A 26091-nucleotide genomic window follows, 5' to 3' on the forward strand; every position below is an offset into this window, starting at 1 on the left:
TGAGGGAAAAAATCATTTACTAAAAGCATTAGCTCAATGTTCCCTCATGTATCTTGACAAGTTGATGAAAAAAGAGCTTCCTGTTAATAGAGGTAAGCTGTATCATATGACCAGGCGGTTTAGCATTACTTCAGCCTTTAAACCGGTGCCCATCCTGGAGTCTTCAAAGCCGTGAATCATTATCTCTCTTTCCCACTGTCGACATGATATTGGATCAAAGATGAGACGGGGCAATCATGAGGAAATATCGTTACTACCTCATTATTCGGCCCTCATGATAGAACAATAGAGTTATTCTGCCTCGCAGAGAAAACCTTCCTGTTTAGACAGAGCCATCAATATTAAAACACAAACTGGCGCTAGATGCTGGTGCATTCCAGCTTGCTTCTCATTGGGCTATTGTTATGATGAGCATAGCACACCGAAAGCTTTCGCACAAAAGGCAGGTGCCATCCGGGCCTCGCTTTTGGCAGAGGGACAAGAGGAATGTTTGCATGGGAATACAGATAAGTGAGCATCGCGGCTGGTTTGCAGGCAGCACTAGACTGAGTACTCCATAAGACAGAAGGTATAGGAAGTTCTGGGTGACTCTGAACGCTTAGGGCAGCCAGGCACTATGAAAGATTAAGGAGCCATGAAATATCACCAGATTGGAAATATTTTGAAAGGTTAACCCAAAGTGATCGCCTGAGACCATTCTAGAAAGCCTCAGGAGTCTGCGCACTGCAGGTACGCCGTTACCAGAGGGTGTAATTATGACACAAACATAAATGGTCATAAATCTGGCTGTTTTATTTGCTATGACCTGCACGTAATCTGCGTTAACCCAGCGTTTTCCTCAGAGGACTCATGTGGTGGATGGTGAGTTGCAGGAGAAATATTCTAGCCTCAGCTACAGTGGAAGCGAGTAATGAGAATTCTGCCTAAGGTTTACTTTAATTTTTCAAACAAGCTTTAAATCTCATGCCTTTTTCAACTGTTTTCCAAAAGGTTCCGACATGGTTACTACAGGTACAAAAAAAGCTAAATAAATAAATACTTAAATTATATATATTATATTACATTTTATAGTAAGTGTTATAGTCATAACATATATAGACACAGAGTGTTAGCTTCTCAGTTGCTTAATCTCGTGACACATGGCAAAAAGTTTCCTATATTTCACCATTTAATGAAAGTAGATGATGCATTCACAAGCACCCGTAAAAACTGTCGAGTTGAGTCACGCACAAAATGTGCCGTATTTTTGTAATTCTATTAATTTAACAAACGCATAGACTACGATTAACAGCCTCGGATAGTTACAGGTCTGCTTAGGTCTGTCTTTAACAGTTTATAAGTTTTAGTTAAAAATAAATGTCCCTATGGAGAAAATTTTTTCATTTCTGACTTTTTTCCCCAACTTGATTTAGTACAGTGGCCATACATCTGGCTGCTTTAAAATTTATTTAAAAAAAAAAAAAGTAAAGCAGCTGCTTAAAATGAATCATATATATATATTTTCGTCTGGCTGCTTAGTGAAACACAATATCATTTTCGTTGATCGAGATCTGGCAGCAGCAGCACATTTTTCCTCTTGGGTGAGCGATCGACGGACAGCTTAACCTGCAAATTAAATCCCCCATAGGCCAGCAAACCAATGAGAACGCGGGACAGTGACGACGACACATAACAACAGCGCGCGTAAGCGGCAAAGCTGCTGTGAATCAGTTTACCCGGAACTATCAGTGAGAGGCAGATTTGAAGAAAATTACCGTCATTTGGCAAATAAATAAATGACTGAGTTACATACGTATTACTAACATTTTATCATGTAAGCTTTATGGTACACCTCAAACAAAGGACTTTATAGTAATTTAGTGTTAATACTAATCAGCGAGTCCATAAATGGCTTGGGTATGCAGAGCGTTCACAGCTTATATGGAACAAGTTTATATTAGGTATTTAATATTATACATTTTAAGCATTAGATTAAAAAAGGATAGATAAATGTAAAAATCCTGTTAAAGTAAAAATGCTGCTAAAATAAAATGTCACTAATACTGGCCAATAACCAATATATCATGCATTCATAGTTTTGAATATTCCAAGAATATTCCATACTTAAGTGCCACGTGTTTACCCGACACAGTCCTATCCTTTTATATTAAATGAGTGTGCATATGTACAGTTTTTGAAAGTCTTTTTCATCTTCATGCATAAACAGCTCAGGGACAGCTGAGAGGAGGGAGGCCGGGCGCTGTTAAAGCTGTTAGGTAAAGGGCAGCCATCACACTGGCACAGCCTGTGCCATTGACTGGCGGGTGGGCAGAAAAAGCTTAAGTGCCCCTGGGGGATGGACATGAGACAGGGATGTAGGATTGGAGAGGAGATCAGTGTCTAGATGCTGGATCAATGAGGACCCGTTATGGGTTGCGTCATCAATCACAATCAAAGCCCCTCTCACCCAAAATAACCAAACTAATCAGCTTCCCAACATAAAGGCCCCATTCACTGCTCTTACATCTTTACCTCTGCCCTTTTCTACAAGTCTGGAGTATTTAAACTTTCACACCATGTGTCAAGAGAAAATTTAATTACAGTCCTTTTGGGATCTGAACACAAATGGACCTGGACTTGACTGGGGTGTTCATTAAAATGAATTCACCGAAGCAGATCCACAACTACAAAACACTCCACGAGGCTAAATACAGGTGTGTGATATGCTAATTTGAAACAAAAGCATGTCCTTTACTTAAAGGAGTCATGACCTGTCATTTTCACTTTTCCACGAGAATCAATGTATGTTATGATTGCCTAACGATTATACACTGGCCGGGAAGCCGATATTTAAAAGTGAAGCGTTTGTTTACCCCTGGGTTCGTAAACTAGCCCACGTGCACGCGCACTCAAATACGAGATTTTAATTTCTGCCCCGACTTGACGTCAAGACGGGGCAGGATATACCATATATGGACACCGCAGACCTATGCTGCAGGAAGCCCGCCCTGCCCCTCTCCCCCTCATATTCAGTCGCGAAAGATGCAGAAACGTAGTGCACACGTGAGTTGCTCTGTTGTTGACTGCCAGAATCAACATGTAACTTAAATGTGTTTTCTCTCCCAAGAACGGACCAAGCTGTCAGGGACCAGTGGATTAAATTCATTTTTAATGACGCGGTTCCTACAACCCTTCCCACTGGCTTAACGTTAGGTGTCTGTGCTAATCATTTTACGCCGGAATCGTTCACAAATTTGAATGTCTAAAAAACCACAACGTGAAACAAGGCAAAAACACCACATGATAGCAAACGTTGATCTCAATAACCACTGTAAGCTGATAAAAAAAAAGTAGACTACATCTCCGTTAATGTAATCTACATTAAATAAAAGGTATAATGTATGTCTCAGTCAAAATGATTGTCTTTACCATTCAGAGACATCTTGATGTAGACGTCCTTCCATCGACTCTACATCTTCCCTTTCCAGCTCAGGTTCAGAGTCTGGCTCGTGCATATACGGTTGAATTCCGTAGGTCGCGGCCAGGTCGGGTTCATTCACAACTTGCGCCATGATGTCATTTTGGAATGGTATGCTGAAGTTACCTGCGGTGTCAACCCCCCTCCTTCCTGCCACCAATCAACGCGCCCCTCATTTGCATTATTAAAATGACCGTCCACGACAGCCAAAATATCGCATCAGATCTCGCGAGACAATAATGCCTTCAGAAATAAGGGTCAGAGGAGCTCTGTGTTTATTTTTTTTCCACTTTTCTTTTTTAGAAGGGCCTGAAAGACTATAATAGAGCGTGGGTATCCAAGGTAATACTAGGTTATGACTCCTTTAATATTACTATAATAAATGTATACCATTCAACTACTGTACAAATATCTTACGAATATATTGGATTCGTTTCATTAAAAGGAATAGGCTAGTCATCATTTACTCACCCTTATGTTGTTCCAATTTTATATGAATTTATATGAGTAAAAGGAGGCTTTACTTTATACTTTGAACTAAATTTAAAAAAGTAAACAGTCAGTAATAAAATAAGAACATACAAATTGCAAACGATAGAACAAATAAATACAATAGAATAAAAAAACTAATTAAATAAACATGGGTTTGAGTTTTTCAGGGGGGTCTAAATGTAGTATTAGAGAGTTCAGTTAAGAAATACTACAGAAATAAACACTGGATAGTCTTCATTGAATAAATTAAATACAGATTAATGCTTACAATTAAAGTTACAAAAGTTAGTCAAGAACAGAGAGTGATTTTCTCTGTCTTTTGTTCTTTGATTAACCTGACAGACACCAGCAGGAATATTAGGCTGCTGTCACTTTAAAAGTGTATGCACAGATCCAATATCCTGTTACACATCAAGCATTTTCTTTCTCAACTATTTACATTCACCAAGAGCGTGTATTTGACCATTTGCGCAAAATAAGCCACGGAAAACAACTCAATTTGGTACTCGCAAGCTGTTTGAGAGGCAGCTTTTGAAGGAAGGACTATTGGAACTGTTTTTGATATTTCAGTAAGTATCAATATGTATAGAAATATTGACACTTTTGACAACACTAAGGATGGGTACATAAAGACAGAAAATGTATATTTGGGTAAACTATCCCTTTAACCTTTCAAATCTCATATAGCCTGTAGTTTGTAGGCAATACCAAATACGGGCAGTAAGACTATCATCTAACCTGGAAACAGTCTGGCCAAGGTTTCCCAAACAGGTAATCTAATATAAATGCTCTTCAAGTTTTGTGAAATAGCCTTCTCCAACAATAAAAAAAAGGTTCTCAGGGGAGATTTGAAATATTCTACTCCAGGCACCATGAATTGAACATGTGGTGCATATTTCTGCAAGAATTTTCGAGAGCTGTTTAGAAGAGCAACTCACGAAAGGCAGAAGAAGATCAACACATAAAATGTGGTTCATATTGCCAGCCTGCCCAATCCTGGAGGCCCGAACAAGCCAAGTGTGTGGGTCACATTGTACAAGAACAAAGAACATTAGTCATTGACAATTATGGGGTCAGCACAAAGGGGAGGGGAAAAAGGTTATGATGGGAGTCAGTGAACGATGAGGAGAAGCCAGCTTTAATGCTGATGAGAAGCAGGGGACGTGAATTCCCCACAACAAAAATGTCATAAGCTCTCAGACGCAAGTCTGTACTAATGTGATTAGCTTCTCATGTCTGTGATTACATAAAAACGCTTTATGGATATTAACAAGCCGAAATGCCCCCACAACCCTTCTCAGATGCTGTACAGAGGCTCTTAGAGAAGATTCTTGACAATACAGCAACTTCACAATGCAGAGTGCACTCACTGTGCATGTTTTCTTACCACATAATATAGATTTGATATGACAGTGAGCCTAAAGACCACATGAAAAATCATGATTGTTATAATTGGAAGGACATACAGTCTGAAACCACTAGTGAACATAATAAAAATGCACTGATATTCTAAGTCTAATCGACAGAGACATTCATTTCTGTATAATTATTACACATTAAAAACGAAAAGGGAATATAGGCATTGTAAACTACAGTATGAAAAATGGATATTCATTTTGAGATTTACTAAAGATAACATTTAACTGTGTTATTAAATACATTTTTAAATATTAATTTTAAGGGAACATTAGATGAAAAAAAAGATGAAAAAAAAAATCAACCAATTGTTTTTGTTCCTCTATTGTAAGTTTGGGGGAAAAAAGCATCTACTATATATATATATAATTCCTAAATTTGCTTATTTACAGGTTTAAATTAGATTTGGAACCTTTTGGACCACACTACATGACATCTGTGATCATGTGATGCATGCTGGTCCTGCCGGTTTTAATCTTGTCTTGATGATCACAGCAGCGATATTATAAGGTGTAAGTGGCATGGGAGGATGACACACTCATACATATGATGGTTCAAATAGCTTTTATGGTTGTCCTTTGGTCAAGGACACTGGATGATCTTGTCATCAGATGACAGCGCTGGCCACAGCTGAGAGTTTGGGGATCTGCCTCTGGCCCTACGATCGACCATTGTAATTAAGCTATTAATCTCACATCATTAACCCCCGCTGACCAGTCCTTTAATTCATCGCTGTGATATTGCCGTTCTGCCTTACGCAAACCTTCTGCTCTCTCCATTTCTCCGTTTCACCATCTCTTCTCTGGTGTCTGTCATTGAAGGACCACAGCTGGGAACTAACAAAATTACCTTGCAAGTGCCACTCGACTGAGGATACGGTTACTTTTAATTAAAAAGAATCAATTTCTATTCCTGTCAATTTCACTCAGTGACCATATGGACACTTGAAAACACAATCCAATTTGCCACCGACCACCCAGTCAGCCCTGCCTAGCCCGCCGGGAAAACAAAAGCTTGCTTAATTGATTTATAGAGGTGGTTTTCTACATAGCGCTTCAAGATAAAATGTAAAGCGTTCTCATTTGCAAGCGTTTTTCCGTTAACAGTAGGCCATATGTGTGGGTTGTCATTTAAGCACCAACAGGATTTTATTTTGTACCGAAGAATTAGCTCAAGTGGGAGAAAAATGAAAGCTTTCACTTTAACTTTCAGATGGCATTTTTAAGGCACCTTCATTTATTGCTCAAAGCATTAAATTGTCTCAAACCTTCTTGCCATTAGAGAGCTGGGAGTGATGGGATAGAAAAAAGGATCAATATAAACCACCTCTTGCAACATATAGAGACAAATAGCAACAGAAAAAATCCACTGCAACTGGAAAATGAAAAAAGAGCAGTTTGTGAAATACAGTTAAATCAGCTAAAAGCAAAAAGACTGAAGAAACTATGGCTTATACTGGGACATTTTCAGCAGCATTCTTTAGAAATGCTTAATAAAGGCTTGTAGATTTAGAAATACACTACACAACACTAAAAGTGTTGGCGAGTAACTTTTTTTTAGTTAACAGTAGTGATGCTACTAGCTGAACTAAATTGTTAATAGCATGGAGGTAAGTTTGACATTTTAAAACAGAGTAGCTTTTCAAGTAACAACAAGCTTGAAGCTATTTTTCCAACAACACACAAAAAAATCATTTTTTTTTTTGCAGTGGCATTAAAAAAACTGACAGACGGATGGACGGACAGGCAAACAGAGAAAGAGATAGAGGGATGGATGAATGAATGTCACTTTAAATTTCTTATATTTTGACTAAATTTAGGATCTCCTATTTATCATTTAGACAGTCACTAATTAGTTTACTTCTTTCAGCTGAGAGGAAAAAACACTTCTTAACGGACAAAATGACTGAGAAGACTGTTATGTAAACCCTAGATACTAGTCTGGAGGAAGCACTTACGAAGAAGACCCCAATCAAGCAATTTGGGTGGCTTTAAAAATCGCACAAATGAGACATAAACACCAAAACAAGGCTCGAGGAACAGCCCTCAGTCTCCTCGCAGTAGCTACTGTGCAATCTGAGTAATCTTGACTTCTTTGAGCACTCAGAATAAGAAAGTGCCTTCATTTTTCATCCGTCTGATTTAGGTAGGATCTGTTACCATGGTGATCAACGTTCAGGACGCCCCACCCTGTAGTTCTGGCTCCACTGCCCTATAATTCAGAGCGTTGCAAAACCAGTTCTTTCATGTTTAGTAACTCAACCCTCTCTGATTACAGACAACAACAAAAAAAGACCATTTGTGGTAGTCAATATTTAACCTTCCCTCTATTTATAGAGTTTTATTTGTTTGAACCATCTTCAAAAAGTATTTATACCAAAATAATGTCACCGTAGAGCAGTATCACACTAGGATTTTAGTGTCTGAAACCTGGAGACCTGTTCTCAAACTGTCAACAGCCCCTACAGCATGTGATGACACTAATGAGGGTGCTGTGTTAATGTGCTAGACACAAACATGCAGAAAACTGAACGAAAGACATGAAGCCCATGACAGCAATGAACAAAATGCTGTAATGTTTATTCACAATGTGGCGACGGTCTTCATCCAGGTGGCATGAAGTCAACATGAAACAGTATTCATAACCTATTTTAATTCTGTAAGGTGATGTCTTTCACAGAGATGCTGTTATAATAAATGAAAACCAATAATTATGTTCATGTTATTGGCGAAAACTGATAAATGGTCGTTATTAACTATTCTTGTCTACACTATTCTTGTCTAAATAAATTTAAAATAAAACACTATAAAATAAAAATGTTTAAATGCTACCAGTAAATTTAGGCATCACAACATTATGATGTACAGTATAATAATACATTTTGAGGCTAAAGATTACATTTAATGGTTTTATTAAACTATCAGTTCTTAAAGATTAACTTTAAGTGATCGTTAGATGACGGAAAAGGTCATCTAAATATAAAAATAGGCCAAATGGGCATGAACAATTAAATATCTAATATCTGCCGATACTGATACTGATAATTAATAATAATTAAAAAACAGTAATATTGACCAATGTTCACTGTATTTTAGTGTAAAACAAGAAAATCAAGGAGGGGGAAAAAGGAGGATAAAGGCGCAGTCATATTAGTGATACATCAGCAAAATTGCGCAGGCAAAGTAGATTCATTGTCCATTGTCAATAGGAGCACAAAGCACCTCTTACTCAGAGGACTCTTCCAAAACAAGCAGCTTTATATTGGTAGATGCAACAAAATTCAATTGAATTTTCTGATTCCTATTGACATGACTGCATTTTGCTTGCGTAATTTCACAGTTAAAAAGTAAATGTTACTGCACCTTAGTTCACCCATGAGCCAGTTCTGTACTCTCTATTGACAGTTAAGCTTATATGATGAACAGATGATGAATTTAGGCTTTTATTCACATTTAAACATTGATCAGCAAACATAAACAGAAGCTCAACCGTACCTGTGTGTTTGCAAGAACAAACCTCATTGGTTCTGTGAATGGCAAGTAATGACAGAATTTTCATTTTTGAACTAACCGTTTAAAACTTTAATTTAACTATCGGGAAGTTACGTTGACATTTATATCATATTTTGAGAAATGATTATGGACACAACCTTTTTTTCTTAGGCATAAAGTGCAAACATGCAAAAAAGTCGGAAATTTGAATTTGGAAAAGAAAAACTGATTTGATGACATGTTTTGGATTCTAAATACTAGAAATACTAAAGGGATTATTCAATTTTCTTGAAATATAGTTACAGTTCCTTTACATCAGAGATGAAAAAGCAAGATTTTGAATCACAAAGGCTTAGCGACTTTGAGAGTGGCAAAAGGAGTCAAGAGAAGAAGCTTCAAGGTTACTCTTATACAAGCCATGCCTCTGAACAACTGAAAGATTTAAAGGTTAAACGCAGCAAGTGAAAAAGAAAGACAGCAAGTGAGCCAGTGCGAGAGAGAGAGAGAGAGAGAGAGAGAGAGAGGCCTAATGGAATTACAGCAGCCTTGTGACAGCGGTGCAGATGGGTCACATGGTGAATTAAATGGCTCTCTGACCCATGCCAGAACTGAGCCTTGGCCTCAGCTCGACCCGTGGCTCCCGCAACATTGCCATGTCACTCACGGTGCATCTCAGTGATCCGCACACTCATTCACAAGGACAATGAAGCAGAGTGGCTCATGAGAACTGCCTTCTGATCCACGGCTACATAGAAATGCATCGCTCATCTGAGCGTATCTAAGGAAAGTTCAGGTGAACAGACCAGTGGGTAGCGGCGAATGTTTTCTTTGAATTTAGGGTTCATTTCGTGCCAAGCGTGTGAAGTATTAGTGTGTTCACTCATGCCTGCAAACAATTCCACAATGCGACGCACTTCCAATTTCACAAGGTACAGGAAAAGGCACAGGAAAAAAAATGACTAGTCAGCTGGAGTGTTGTACTTACTGTCCGCCTGAGAGGAGAATTGCACGCAGCTCAGCAGTAGCAGTAGAGGAAGCCCAACGGGCAGGAGGGGCACGGACATGCAAATATTAGGCACCATGTTCCAGGTTGGCACTGCTCCCCCTCGATCACCGCTCTGCTCTCGCAGCTCTCACGCAATCATAGACTAAAACCTGCAGAGCACAGAGACAAGCACGCGTTAGCATTCGATTCAATGTAGGACAACGAAGCATTTAGACAGTACAGGTATGATGAATTGAGTGATCTGCCAAGGGGCAACAGGGTTAATGAAGAAAGCAAATGCTCTTTTATCAAAGTAAACAAAACCCATAATCTGCTGCCGGTTAGCTAAATATCAAAAGGACGGAAGAGAATTGGGAATTCCCAATAACCGGCTGCCGCTAAAGGTGCCCATTAAGTGGCTCTACACAGATGGCTCCGGATCTTCTGAAATGAGGCTGTGATCCTAGCAATGCTCTATAGCATTTGCTATAATGCTATATATAAAGGTCCTAGATCACATGTGTCTCTCAACTTTCAATACAGTTTTTGTCTACTGAGAGCTTTTTTGGAAAGATGTTTCATTAGTCGAACAATTGGCAAAAATTATATACGGCGCTACCCTGAAAAAAAGGTCTATAAATGTATAAATATAAACTTGATTTAACACTAAATACAATAACAAAAAAAGTGCTGAATCTTCAAAAGGCAATGATAATCAGAGCAAATATTTATTTTTCTATAAAAAAGAACGTGTACAATGGCAATATTTTTAAGGACACTATTAAGTGATGACTACTGAGAACTACACATTTTTGAAAACTAAGCTACATCTTTAAACATTCTTGGACATCTGAATGAACCAATTCGCTGAATCAAATGATTCCATGAACTTCCAACACAACTTGAAAAAGGAAAGCATGTTTGATTATTACCTCAGCTCAACTTCTGAATAAAAACAGCAATGCAGAATTTTCTTTTTTTAATGCTACACTAATAGCCTACTTGTAGGAAAAATTAGCTTGTTACTTGACTGGCTACATTATTTTGAAAACAGCTGAGCTATTGTTACACTGCTGAAAAACATTAAGGGAGTGAAAAGGGAGTAGCTAACTGAGTAACAACATTATTCAGTAGCATAACGTTCAAAATAATGTAACCAGTATAGTAACAAGTGAAGAGTGGATAACTAAAAGTAGCAATGCTGCTAATGTAGCAACATGGCTGGTTGTGCTTTCCCTAACAGTCCCTAACAGACTTTCTATTAAACAACCCAGCTTGGGCCTTTCAGCAGAGACGGTGTGGGGCAACTACACCCTCCTGACCTTTTCAAGTCCAGTGCAACTCCAACTCTTACTTCTGCTGAACACAAAAGAAGATATTTTGAAGAACGTCAGTAACCAAACAGTTGATGGGTATCATCAACTTCCAAAGCATTTTATTTTTCATACTATGGAAGTCAATGGGGTCCATCAACTGTTTGATTACCCATATTCTTCAAAATATCTTCTTTTGTGTTCAGCAGAAGAAAGAAATTCATACAGGTTTGGAACAACTTGAGGGTGAGTAAATGATGACAGAATTAAAAATTTTGGGTGACCTGTCCCTTTAAGTGGATCAAAAAAGCACTCTAAAGTTCAGCTAATTGGATTTATTACACATACATATACTGTATATCCAGTATATATTATTGCAATTAGCATGCAATAAAGTGCCTGAAAACATTACATTCAGTTCACACTTAAGTCAATCCTTAAAGTATATTATTTGTGTAAGGTAAAGTTTAGTCTTTTTCATTAGGGACACTAAACGTAAACCCTGAGTCTCCCACTTTGATGTCAACGTGCTCACTCGTCTGATCCCGTCCGTTTAAACAAAGGCTTCAATATCTAGGGGTGGTGGTGGCGCAATGGATAAGACACATGCCTTTGGTGTGAGAGACCCGGGTTCGAATCCACTATGAGACACCAATGTGTCCCTGAGCAAGACACTTAACCCCTAGTTGCTCCAGAGGCGTGCGACCTCTGACATAATTAGCAATTGTAAGTCGCTTTGGATAAAAGCGTCAGCTAAATGAATAAATGTAAATGTAAATGTATCTCACAAGGTGAGAAATACTCCATACACCTGAGGAGGTGTTGACTAGCCAATTACCAACAAGCTGATTTCGGATGCATGTTGGATGCGTGAAGATACGCCTGGCTGCCGTGTTTGTGAGATGGTGCCAAAAGAAACAATGAACAAACAGATCCTAACAGGGAGGCGTTTAAAAAGTGTGTTTATTTTTCTATCTAAAAGGCTTTTTGTTAATCTTTCTTGACAAGAGGTTTTGTGTTCTAAAATAACAAGAGACGGCGTGCATGTTGAGTCATAGCTCGGTTATACCAAAACACCTAAAGGGGTTTTAGTACCGCGGCAATCATTCTCGTAATAAGCCTTTACTACCTTTGGAGGCATATCAAATAAGAGCAGTTGATTAGGTCACCAATAGAGAGGGGAAAATGAGACAAGCATTACGCTTCGAGAATGACCTACATTTTGAAAACACTGCAAGGATTAGCCAACTGATCCATTTTTTTTTAATACATACCTCTAAGTCAAAAACCAAACATTTAAAACCTGCCTGCCAACCACCAAGCTCTCGCACCATGCCTGACTTGTTTGTTCAGGCCAGGGTTACAAAGAGAACGGGTAAATAAACCGATAACAGCACAATAGCACAGAAAATGTACACATCATGTGAGATTTACCCAAGGAGCAGGGATATTGAGCAATAAACTCAAATCAAACAGTCATCAACCTCATAACTTTTGAGAAGTCACGGTTTCGTTTTTGAAAAATAGGCTACTAGGCGTACATTACTCAAATGTATTGTGCTTTTAGCATGAATACAGAGGATTATTGAGGATTATGATATGAATAAGGATCATCATTGAACAAATGGCAAAATTGCATTTGCAGTTATTCATGTGCATCTTGTATCACGTGAGATCACATAAATACTGACATTTATGTTCAAATGCTCTAACATTCAGGTAGCTTTATCAAAAACGTGTATTGGGCAGAAGTGTACAGGCAGCTGAAGGCAAGAGGACAAAAATGCACACAATTGCAACGACGTTTAAGACAAAAAGAGTCACATTTTATCCCCAAAACAAAATAAATATTATTATTATTTATTTTATTTTAAGTAAATGAAGCATATTTTAAGAACATTCTTTTCTTTTTTTTTCATTATGGAATTATTGTCATGACAATTAAGCACATATCTCCCTTTAAATTCTCATTATTGTAATGCATTACTAATAATGAATAAAAATCCATTTCACAAAAAAAAAAAAAAAAATCATCCTGTGCAGACAAAAACCTTTTTGTTTAATTCAAATCAGCATAATGGCAGTTCAACAAACACTACCAAGGTGTACACTTACTACTTTATTTATAATTTTTTTGGACATTTATTCCTGTGATGGTGAAGCTGAATTTTCAGCATCATTACTCCAGCCTTCAGTGTCACATGATCCTTCAGAAATCATTCTAATATGCCGATTTGGTGCTCAAGAAACATCATGCAAAAAAAGTAAAGTAGTAAAAAGTAAAGACATAACCCTACAGATCAAACTGTGACTAGCGACTATACATTGTGACATGCTAAAATGGCATCTAAACTAAGTGAAGATTAATTACTCCTGCCTTTACAGACGGTCCCATCAGTGTGAAAGCCCCAGGAATCTCGTCTTAAGCCCACTGTGTTCCTAGCATCAAAGATAAATAAACACTTCTCTCCTTGTCACTCTTTAGGCACATCTCCTTTCAACCACTCCGGCGCCAGTGATTGCTTTTCCCTTAATGGCCCATTCAGAGATAAAGACAACAGGAGAATCTATGGCAGGGCCTTGTGTAGACAACCTTATTGACGTCTTTAGGGAAGATAAAGCTGAGTCCTTCCCACAAGACCTGTGTTGGAGAAAATTGTCCAACACCATAAACAGCACAGGCCATGGCTCCCGACATGAGCCTGTCTGTGCTTTGACTATAATGCTGATGTTCAAGTTTAATATTTCTTACTTTGACAAGTTTATAAAACATATGATCCAAGAGCAAGTCCGAGATAACTTTGAGAGTGAACATAAGAGGGTAAAACTCTGACGAAATCAAATACAAGTGGAAGGTAAGCAAATTACTTGGTGCTACACTTCATGTGGGAGACAGTTTCTCTTCACTGAGTTCTGTGCTGCAAAATAACAACAACATGCTCAACTTAGCAAAGCAAAACAAATGACCATTTTATGAAGAAAATGCTTGTGCCAAAACACACCATCAAAATGCTTCAGGATGGTTGCCATGGTATTGCTATGTCGAATGCTATGCTAGGGTGTTCTGCATGATCGCTATAGTGGCCCAAGTGAAAAATAAATAATTCCAACATTCAGCAGAATTCTGGGTCACTCATTCCACTGTTAAATGTACTCTTCAGTAAATCTAAAAATTCTAATTTTGTCAAATATAAATTATTACAAATTTTGCTAGTTTTATTTTTGGTGGAAAATTCTACTATCAGTTTCCAACAAAATAATTGATCGTAATACCTGGATGCAAATTCCATATCAGTAAATCTAATGCAGGTTTATTTAGCAAGACCAAGACTAGAATAATTCCAGATTAATTGGCCCATCGTGCTTGACATTTAAACTTCCACTGAGTGTTTATATAAGTTCTTTGTTTATATTAAAGCATTACATTAAGCATGAAGTACAGTGAGGTGGAATGTAATATGACTCATATGAAATATGCATAGGCCTGAGGTATTGACACGGCAGTAGTACACGTGAGATGTAAACAGAAGAGCCAGCTTTAAGTGAGCGAATGACCAAACGTTCCCTCAGACCTTTCTGTCATGGCGTGAGCCTGAAATCACATTTGACTCATAGATGGATGGCATCAGATGTGGTGACAGCTCACTCATTTATTCAGTCTAAACGCCAATAAAATGAAGCAAAAGCTCTCTGAATAAGACATAACCAGGAGATTTACTGTCACATTCTGAAGATAACCAAAAGGCTTCTCATTCCTTCCTGCAGCCACAAATCAATCGCCAAGTTATTCAACAGAAATGAGATGTACTACTACACACAGCAAAACACACTGAGGAAACGCTTCATGTGAAATTCTCTGTTGAGTTATTAATCTTGCAGCATAAAGCAAAGGTGTAAATATGTTGTGCAAAGAGACGCAGGCAATTAAATTGTTTTATTTATTTTTTACTTATCTAATGACAATGCTAAATATGACCCAGATACTGCACATGAACTCACAGTGACTTGAATAGAACAGACAGTGAAACAGGTGATAATTACTGAAGACTATTGTAAGAAAAAAAAAAGAAAAAAAAAAAATTGGACAAAAAGTTGGTCTGGCCAACACTTCAACCTCCAATTACCTCTTTAAAGGTGCATTGCGCAAGTCTCTGAGTTTTTGCAGAACTATGCCCCCTCTGGCGGCAAGCGAAACTGCAGCCAGAAGTGTGCACGCTCACGGACAAAAGTTTTCTCTTTTTTATCTTACGTGGAGTTTGCGTTGGTGTTTGAAATGAACTACAAGCCGGTCTCTTAGAATCCATCTTATACGGAGAATGGCGGCGAATACACAAACCTGCCAGACAGCCAGGTGAGCGTGCCGTGAACGCGCATGACGTCACGCCCAGTCTAAAATTCCGGCCCGAATCCCTCTTAGGCCTATTTATTTTACTTTACAGGATTATAGAGACAATCTCAGTGATCAGAGAAGGGCTCATTCAGCCCATCAGGCAATTGTTTAAGCATATATGGGTTAGAAAACGGGTATTTTTAACATGAAAAGTTGCTTAATGCACCTTTAAAGAAATGTATATATTCAAAGAGACAAAGAAATAACTGCATACTTGATGTACAACAGGTTATATTTGCTGAAGACTGCAAAGAATTTAGCTGATTATAAACCTGGAGTCGAACACAAAGCGATCTAAATCAAAGCTGACAGAACTACGAACACGACAAAGAAACAGAATGCCTCTGAATCCCCCACAGCCTGCTAAGTTTACCCTCAGCATCGGCACCGGTGCTCAATCCACACACAAACAAACAAAAGACATGTCAACAGAGACCTGTGACAGCTGAATCAATACTGCCTGAGACTGGATAAGCACATCTTGACAATGAAACACTTCATTAGAACAAAATATCTCTTAAATATGGAATCTGGAATTTTTTAAAAGTTGTTTTCATGTGAAAGCAGTGAATTTCACAAAATCTGTCAAAAACATGTCTGGGTTCATATTTCAAACCAAAATCAACCGAAAGTAAAAAAAAAAAAATATATATATATATTTTGCTTTTAAACAATTACGCTTATTTTCTGGAACATTAAAATAACGTGCATTTTGACATAATTCTGAGGACAGTTGGAAGCTTGACTTTTGAGTTTTGTATATATATATTTACAATATTTATATACATGTATAGGTACTGTATATATTACATACATACATACACACACACACACACACACACACACACACACACACACACACATATATATATATATATATATATATATATATATATATATATATATATGTATATGTGTGTATGTATATATACCTATGCATGTATATAAATATTGTAAATATATATATACAAAACTCAAAAGTCAAGCTTCCACAGTGGTAGTGAGATCATTTTTATGAGAAAACTCAATGTAAAACCTATAAAAATAAACTAAATATACCTAAAAAAAGACTTAATTTTCTTAAAGCAAAATAATTGTTTTTCTTTTGATTTGATTTGAGCAATGTGACTTGGGCATGTTTTCATTAGACACACCCAGGCATTTGTCATTGGCCAAAGGTCCAAGCTGTCTGATCAATGTATTACAAAATCCCTTGAACTAAACCAGTCATTAAAGGAGATTATAAAACCTTCGAGCAAAACACTAGAAAGATATATTTTACTTGTGAAGAATCATCAGTACCAAGTCCTCCATCACTGTTGAAGACGCAGCATGAGAGCGAGAGCTGCAAAGTCAAACTGCAATCTGAAAACTTAAGATCCAATCAATCTTCAGACAAGTGACTCCTAAAGAGAGCACTAGAACCTGGAATAAGGTCTGATGTTAGCAACTACAAATGCAGGTGACTTTCTTGAAGACTAGTCTAAATCTGAAACACAACCCTTTGTAGAGACTCAGGTGGGGCAAGAATTTGGTTCACAATGCTGCTTTTCTGGTCACAGTTTGTGAAAAAATGCTCTTGATAATGTGTAAACTTCCTCTCCTTGGCTGGAAAGGATGCAATACCCATTGTTTCCTGAGAGTGTAAGTCCTTCTCCGCGTTAAGACAAAGATGGTATTAACTGTAGGAGGCCTGCTAGCATACACTGCACCAATTTTTAAAAGGGGGAACATTCTGAAGGATGAAAACAAGAGGTTCGCCCTGGGAATACAGGTTAACCTGGGAGTCATTATCTCCTCTAATTATGCAGTAAATAAGGCAAATGAGATTTCACAGGTACAACTCATCCATTTACACAGCTGGATATGAAGATCAGACAGTGGAGAAACACCTTATCTGGTTTTAGGTTAGCTCAAGGACTTGCAAACAAGCAAATCTCTTGATTCAACCGCCATTCATCCCGAAAACTACGCCAAATTTCTGCTTCCTGCAGTGCAAGTCCTACAGGTGTGGGTAAGCTGCGGTCTCATCTCACTGTGGGGTCTGCTGTCTCTCTCCGTTTCCGTCCCTCGGCTACACAACAGACAGCTGTGGCAGATGGAGCCATATCCCTATCGGTCTCGTGAGGCTCCGGATTTTAAAATGTAAAAGAACAAGCTGCGATGGGAAGGAAGAGGCAATGTCACAAGGCAGCAGACGTCAGGGACGGCTGCCATGAGTGCACAAGGCTAATTCAAGCACTAACAGACTTCCCGTCCAAGACAAACCAACAAACCGCAGGCCGGCGAGGAGGCAAGTGGCTGCTTCTTGAACACGTCTGTAACCAGGGGACAGAATTTAAATGAGGCCCGGCTTCCAAGAACCAGGCAGATCAGACTTGATATGGGTTATTAGCTGCCTTTCTGAAGAGAATCCAACATAGAGGCAAGCTGGGCAACTCTTAACATTCAGGGATGAATCATCCAAACCTGTAGTGTTGCTTCCAACCAGTAAGAGCGACAGGTAAGGGAACGTGTTCTATTCCCTCTTTTCAGGCGGAGGAAGATATTAGTTTCTTTCAAACTTGGCGATGGTTTTAACTAACAGGCAGTGCACAGCGAAGCTGAGAGGAAGAAGAGAAGGATTAGCCTGATAGTTGCTTTTCACTGAAACTCTCCACAGCATAAAGGGTTTCTCTGACAGCTTGTGACTCACTTTGACCGCGACAGGCAAATTACCCAGGGTTTCACTTGAAAGGAGCAAGATCAAAAGAGCCACCATGGCCTCGTCTCCAAAGCAGAGTCAATGTGCTTTTCTGCAAAATGGGTTTATACTGCCACTGTTTCCCTCACGTTAGAGCTGAAGGACCGCTTTGAGACAAAAGGCAAAACCTCTCACTCAAAATATAATAAGTTTTAAAATTATACCTAAAGAACAACCTGCCAATTGTATTTTAGCTGATGTACTTTAACAAAACCAAGTGACTGAGGAACAAGAGTATGGGAGGAGATCAATCAATATACCAATAAAACGTGCACTCTGTTGACAAGATAGGCCACTAAACCACAAACACTTTGAGGTCCCCATCAAATACATTAGGGATGGGACACAATGGTCAACTACTGAATTTGCCCTAAAAATAACTAGTCAAATAACCCTCGATTTTCTAAAGTTTAATTTACTTCAGTTAGATATTTTACTGCTGCTGCCGTGTTTGCCCACACGTGTCGCTGCTTTCACAGTTTTTTAAGCATCCCGCCCACTGCTCCTCAAATTAAAAATACTTTTAAAATGTCTTAAGACCACTGAATTCTACCCATTCCACATTGTCTAGCTCAAATCCAGCAACTAGTTTATTTCTGCAGAGTTTAGCTCCAATCCTAATTAAACACACCTGAACCAGCTAATCAAGGGCGTCTGGCATACTAGAAAATTCACTGGCTCTCCAGGAGCAGGATTGGAAGCCCCTGATCTAACAGTTTGTGAAAGTAAAATTGTGTCTTATTTAAAGGCCCACTGAGAAAAAAATTCCAACTGGGGACAGGTGAACCTGAATCTAATTATACAGGACAGACGTGTCAGTGGTCAATTTAAAAAAAAATATTTATCTATTGCTTCATCAGTAAGAACCTCAAAACCTCAGTGTTGTCAGTAAAGGGATGACCATCTGTTTAGTTGACAGTCGACATCTGACAACATCCTTCCTAGTTTCAGTTTGAGATGCTGTGAATCTTGAGGGTAAAGACTATTTCACATCTCAGCCATTACCTGGCAAAAATAGAAATCCTTCCATCTGCTTGGCCAAGACACGCCGGCACAGTAATGTGTCGCATGAAATAGATTGTCCGGAACCTGACATAAAATCGATCTTGCTTAGGTCATCCATCTACTGCTCTACGATCCATCTCCCGCCTCTTCCACACTGTCTAGACCTCCTCTTCCCACTTGGTGCTTTTTCGATTTTCACCCTTCTGCACTCACTGCTACATACAACCACCCCGACAATCCCCACTGTGGCAGCAGGGTGGATGTACCTGCAGAAAAAACAGTTCTCAGACTATCAATTACCTCTTCAACAGACACGCAATTGGCCCCCCTCTCAAACAGGTTCTGCAACTCTGCCAACAGAATAACATGCACAAACATGCTTCACGAGCAACACCCACATTTACTTATGAATAACAGGCTCTTTGCATCACTGCACAATGTATATGTATGAAATAGTCAAGATACAACACACCAAATGTATGTAAATTAAATTAACAAGAATACAGATATGTGAGCTAAAGCAAATAAATGTGTCTCCAGGCACCCTTTGTTTGGGGTTTCTCCATGGATCTTACATGAGCACGAGAGACCAAGAAATAAAAGCAGCTCACTGTCAGGTCAGCAAATGGCAGAGATGTCTTGGTGTCACACTGGGCTGATTTTAGTTTGCGGAGACAGGGAGTTGTCCACATCCCAACTGTGGTGTTGACATGGTTTAGTGTCTTGTAGCCCAAAATGTCAATGTTAATTAGGATCTGATTATCCAGTTGTGTTTGAGGATGTCACATGTCATTAAGTGACAGTCCCTCCCATCAACATAAAGTCCAAAATGGAATAAAGAATTAAAAAAGGAACGTAATTGCAGAAGTCAGAATCAACTGTAAATATCGGGGCTTTCGCACCGGAGGAACATTTTCATAGGTCCTATAACAATTAGCGGAAGTACTCGTTTCGGGAACTGGGAGCGATTTTAGTTCTAGGAACGCCTTTTGGGAGGACTAAATTAGCTCCTACTACAGAGTAGGGTCTAGCCCAGCACCATAGGAACTACCAGTGGCGTAAGTTTACGTTGACTGGCTGAACACATGTGAAACACCAGCTCCCGCAACTTTTAAAAAGCAGTGTAAACAGTTTATAGCCAATATATTTACTCCACAAACTAACACTATAAACATGGAAAACAGCAACAGATGGACCGGCACCGAAGTCCAGGCACTTCCAACCTTTACGCTAAGGAGGAAATTCAATGCAACTTTGAAAGGACCAAGTGAAGCATGATTAGGCTATGTATTTCTGCTCAGCTAGCGACATTAGGCATCAACCAAGGACTGTGTTCGAACCTAAAGACTGTTATTAGGCCTATATAATTTTAGTAATAATATTATTATAAATAATATTAATTTGTAATTGTATTGTTAGTGTTATTAGTATCATTAAAATGTTTGTTACTGTGCTATGGAAACTAAACAAAACAGCGATTTTCGCCTTGGCTTGAACAACAACTGTATAAGAATGATGCATCTCTTTTTATAACAAGCACTCTTCACAATTTGTGAATAGATCGGCTGATGTAGGATGTCGTTTTCTAATCTATTTAAAAATATATATATTTTCAATGAGGAGTCCTCAATCCTCATACGTGCTTGTCGTTGTCGCAAGTGTGGTTATGTGGTGATGTTATTATGAAATTAGGGAGGTAAAATGAATTGTGGGTCCAAATATTAATTTGATAATAATACTAGCCTGATAATAACAACAACAATTTAATACATTAATGGGAAAACGAGACAATTATCGGCTTGATATCGTCAAAGGCATCAGCGATATCTCTGACTATTGTCGATACACGTTACTATCGTCACAACCCTAGAATGTTTGCTCCCTATTTACATGATAGTTGCATCCCTCACAATCCCCATCTACTCATGCTTGCCATTGAAACAGTGGCCTCTCCATCAGCAGGAAGACTTACATGGCAAAAAACTAAGGATTAGCAATCCCATTAGCAAGCCGAGTCCATCCACTGGTTTTTGAGTGAGGGATGTTTTAGCGAAGATAAGATTCATGGGGGGCACTGAGCTGAAAACACAACAATACTGTTCATCATGAATTGCATTGTGGGGGAACCCAGTTATTAATCCTCTCCAGTACATTCATCCAGTGCACGCCATCTGTCGGGTATGGCACCTTTGCACAAAACGCTCTACTAAATTATGAAACAATTTTGCATTCCTGGAGGCATACAGTGTTTGTTAAGGTAAATGTTGTGAGGTTTTTGTTGTCGGATGTCGTTGCCTCAATAATTCACACATAGATATACCAGGAAAAAAAGACATCATGCTAACAAAATGAATTCATTCTCATTCGCATATCCAAAACAAGTCATCACATTCTGGGTATCTTGCTGTGTAAAGCATTCTGGGGCAGGGAAGAGGATGACTAAAGCAGGGGAAAGAGCCACTCATCATGAAAACTAATGCTGTTGATACCTAATGACATTGCTGTTGCACGGCGGGGTTGGGGGTGAATTCAATTGTCTAGTAAAGAAATGAAATGTTTTCTCGTTCACAAACAGAGTCATACACCCTAAAGGTAATATAAAGCAAATGAACAAACAGCTCTGACAGGTATTATCCTCTTGCTATTATTGGTTGTGGCTCGCAAGGTGTGTGTGAGCTTTGGCCAGTATTGTCTATACCTGTAATAATGGGGCTGGTCTTGAAAAGGCTTTGGAAAATTCTGTTCGACAAGCCTCCTAAAGGCTTTGCCTTGTACAAAGAAGAGACTCATTGCATCAGTTTGTGACGGCTGCCATTTGTCATGAAAGAGATCAATATAAAACTACCAATGGTATACTTTTAGCAAGTTTTAGATTTATAAGGAATAATAAACCCTACCAAAAGGTACAGGACATGAAAACCTACATATTTCCATATGATCCATTCAGACCTAATTTTTCAAGTTTACCTCTGCGTGACATGCGTGCAAACTTTGAATTTTGACATAAAGTTCAGCAGTCCACTCAAATCTCTTATATAAAGTCTGAAGTCAGGTAAAGACCTGTAAATATCCAAGACAGACTACTCAGTGACCATTATTACAAACATTTAGAGTCCCACCAAATGGAGGATGTTTCAATCAGCAGATCCATAACAAGATGATTTAGGAGTGAAATGAGTTCCTGTGTACGCAGGGTAATGTCCTCTTTAATAAAAAGGATTTGTGCGGTTATTTCAGATCCATCTCTCATACTATTAAATGTGTCATAAAATTTAATGTGTACTTTTAATAGCAGATTTGACTTTTGCTGTTTGGATGAATATTAACAGGCGTAAAATACGGATATTTGAGTGGTGAGCACTCAAAGTTAGAGATGCATGTTTGTGAATGCTAATTACAGCAAGGCTCTCAGAGAGAAATTATTTGAATAACAGAGGTAATCACACCCTATTCAATGAAGTGGCGATGACAAAAATAGGAGCTTTGTTTAAACAAAAGACACAATGTTTGAACAAAACATTCTTTGAACGATCGATAAGAACTTATATTGCTCTTCATCTGAGAGCGTGTGGCTAATCACCAAACTATGAGGTCAGTGTTACTACAGCTGAGATGTTTTTCACACGCAAACGCAGCCCTCAGATCACACAGACACCGTTACAGCACTGTCCGAACACATCACTGGAGCAAAACTGCACCGTCTCGCATGGTGTCTGCCAGGGACACCGAGCAATAATGTACGACAGGGTTCAATAATAAAGACTGCCCGCGGGCTAGAGGCCAGTGAGAGAGCGACTCTCATTTGACTTGACATTTGTTGATCTTGTGCATTTCATGATTATATAAAACAAAACAAAAAAAAAACACTAAAAATGTAAACTGATTAATTTATGATATTAATGCATATATTAAATTGAGGTTTATTAAAATGGCCCTAACGACTTAATCTTGTAAGTATTTATTTGGAATAAAAAAATAAAAAAATAATCAAAATTGTGGATTGTGTGCCAAGTGTTTATAAATATAGCTGTCATATATTATAGCTGTATACATTTCAGCTGTTGAAAATGTTAAAGTAAACTGAAAATGAATAAAATATAAAATAAAATAAATGTAATATATTATTTACTATTTATTTATGAAAAATGTAAACAAATTTTTTGGCACATGAAGTTAAATAAAAATAGAATAAAAATTGGTTGGCCAGTGAAAATGTTGGCAACCGGGCAAACAGAAAATATTCTTATTGTGGAGCCCTGTATGGGGACTCAAACACTCACTTTGCCTCATTTCCCAGAGATTCACTGAATGACTATGCTGTCATTAACCACTAGACTTTCTCAAACCATGAGGGAAATGTGCAACGCTGAAAAAAAGAAACTCTTAAGTGTATATTAAGACATGAGACAGAAAAAATGGCAAGGAATTCCTTTAAATTTATGCCAGATTTTACTCACCACACATATTTAGCCTATTTAAACCAGTTAATGAGGGAGAAAAATTCAATGTCACTAATCTGGGAAAACCGGTTTACATTATTTGTTTTAGGTTACAGTGATAGCAACGATGAACACATTTAATTATACAAAATTATCATTCTGAATTCCACTTATTAAACTACACTTAAACTTAAAGTAGCACTGAAACTTTTTCAACATAATTTGACATTCCAGCGAATTAATTCACTTAGCTAAATAATAATTTATGTTATTATACATATTCCTTCACCCAAAACTTAAACTGGCACCTTCAGAAAACAGAATGGCACCTTATTCACCATAATGTTTGTTGAGACCTTCACTCTTTGCCGTGATCCCACACTCTACTGAGAAGAGCAGCTGGCGACACGACTGTGACGGAGTTGTAAAAGAAGAATTTCAGGTCACCAGCCTGTATGTGGGAGGTCAAGAGTGACAGACGAGGGGGTCGGTCACTAAAGATAAGACCAAAAGATCCCGTTGGGCTCCTGTTTTCTATTTTTTACTCTATGCAGAGGTGGGCAAGTAGATGCAAAGATCAGAGTGGTTTTGATTCGAAAAACTTTTCCTTTAAAAAGCTTTTATCAGGCTCTGTTCTCCACCCCCCACCCCGTTTAAGAGTTGCAAGTCTGTGCCGGTAAATGATTAACAAGCGCATGAGAGAGTAATGGTTCAGATTTTGCACAACTTTGAGAGAGCAACTCTCGGTTCTCTGAGGCACAGCCCCAGGAGGTCTCAGCTTTTCATGCTAAACAAAGCAAGACAGACGTGCTATCTTTACACTCTGTTCCCTTCCCAACTTTCCAATTTTAGAAAACTATGGGAAAAAGGGATCATCCAGTTGCTTCTTTCTCTCTGATAAAGCAGCACCTAAAGTTGAGCAAGGAATCTATTGTGCAACCCTCACTTTGCTCGTTGTATTGAGCTACCCCACATAAATGAAAGAGCCAAATGCACATTAATATCACAGGGATGTGTTTAAAAAGCATTCATAAAATATATCTCAAGCAGACACAAGGCAATTTCCATCCATCTACAATAACATCTGGAGTTATGAGGGAGACAGCAGTTTCAACATAACGTTACAACTTACAACAAAGCCTATAATTTTCTTCTGTCACCTTTAATCAATGGTGTAGTCTCTCCTGAGTTGGCACAAAAAAAAAAAAAAAAGGAAAAAAAAAACACCTAGCCGGGCCAGAAACCATCCAGAGAGCCAAGACAGGATCATGCAGGGAGATAAAGACAACTGGAAAAACGGGTTGTTAGGCCCAAGACTTCATGTGGTCTCACAGCGGGGTCTCTCACGTTATATCAGTGGTAGCTAGGGGACACTCGACGGCTCTCTATTCAGAGTCCCCTGAAAAAAAGAAAGCCAAAGAAGGGCTCTCACCAGACTGGGGCAATGTGCCAAAGAGGTAGCCAATAGAACCAGAATAAAAGTATTGTTTTGGTTTAACAAGTGACAATAAAAGGACAAAAGAGACAGAAAAAGTGCTCTGGGAGGAGCTGAAGAAAACCTACGCAATAGTGAACTAAAGTTAGGACAAAGTTAAGGAGTTACTTACTCATTTTTGGCCAGTAGCCTATATTTAAAAAACACCAGTTTTAGAGAAAAAAAGTGATAATTTTTCTTTTTATTCATTATATTTTACTTTTTATTTATTTATAGAGAAACAAAAGAAGCACAACATAACTTAGATTACAGTAAGCTTTAATTTAACTTACCCATAACACTACGAAATTACAAAAATATCCACAGGATATGTGAGAAATAGTACTCCTTTACTTAAATCCTGAAAGCTTTCTTCTTCCCTTGACTGTTCTTCCCAAGAGTGAGCACCACAATATTCAAATCCGTACGCACGTATCATCCAGGTGGGGAGATCCTTGTTAACGGCTTCAAGTGGAACAGACAACAGAGAGCTATTTTTTCCCTTGCTATTCAATCCAGTAAGTGTATAACTGACGTCAAACGAGTCCTGTCTTTATCCACAGTTCATAAATGTTAACTTGTTTCAGTAGTTTCCCCAGTGGCGTGGTAAACTCTTGTTGATTGTGGAGAGAGTTGATTGCAGTCCTTCCTGAGGGAAGCTTCTTCACACTGTGAGCCGGGAGTGGGCGTCAGTCTGGGTGGGTGGAGCCAGTGTGATGTCAGAACAGGGGCTCTCCGAGTACTTTCCTGACAAATGGACTGGAGGGTTGTTTTCACTCACCTGTGTGCAAAGGTTGTACGTGCTTGCCTGTGTGTTCTCTGACTCATCAGGAAGCTTGCTAGGACGTAAATGTTAAAGATTAATCACATTATGAGGGGAAATCAT

At 38.5% G+C, this 26091-nt stretch overlaps 1 protein-coding gene across 4 annotated transcripts in view; it reads right to left on the reverse strand.

Annotated features, from left to right (window-relative positions):
• Positions 1–25887, reverse strand: part of ptprfb (protein tyrosine phosphatase receptor type Fb) — a 132573-nt gene extending 106686 nt beyond the window's left edge. For all 4 annotated transcript variants that reach the window (XM_082172158.1, XM_082172156.1, XM_082172157.1 and 1 more), the window contains exons 1-2: positions 25499–25887; positions 9842–10011 (exon numbers count right to left, since the gene is read on the reverse strand). In XM_082172158.1, the coding sequence (XP_082028284.1) occupies positions 9842–9938 (97 nt within the window). In that variant the 5' untranslated portion in view covers positions 9939–10011; positions 25499–25887. The remainder of the gene's footprint in view (positions 1–9841; positions 10012–25498) is intronic.
• Positions 25888–26091: the final 204 nt, after the last annotated feature.

This window comes from Leuciscus leuciscus, assembly GCF_965113295.1.
Source record: "Leuciscus leuciscus genome assembly, chromosome: 6".
Classification (NCBI taxonomy): Eukaryota; Metazoa; Chordata; class Actinopteri; order Cypriniformes; family Leuciscidae; genus Leuciscus; species Leuciscus leuciscus.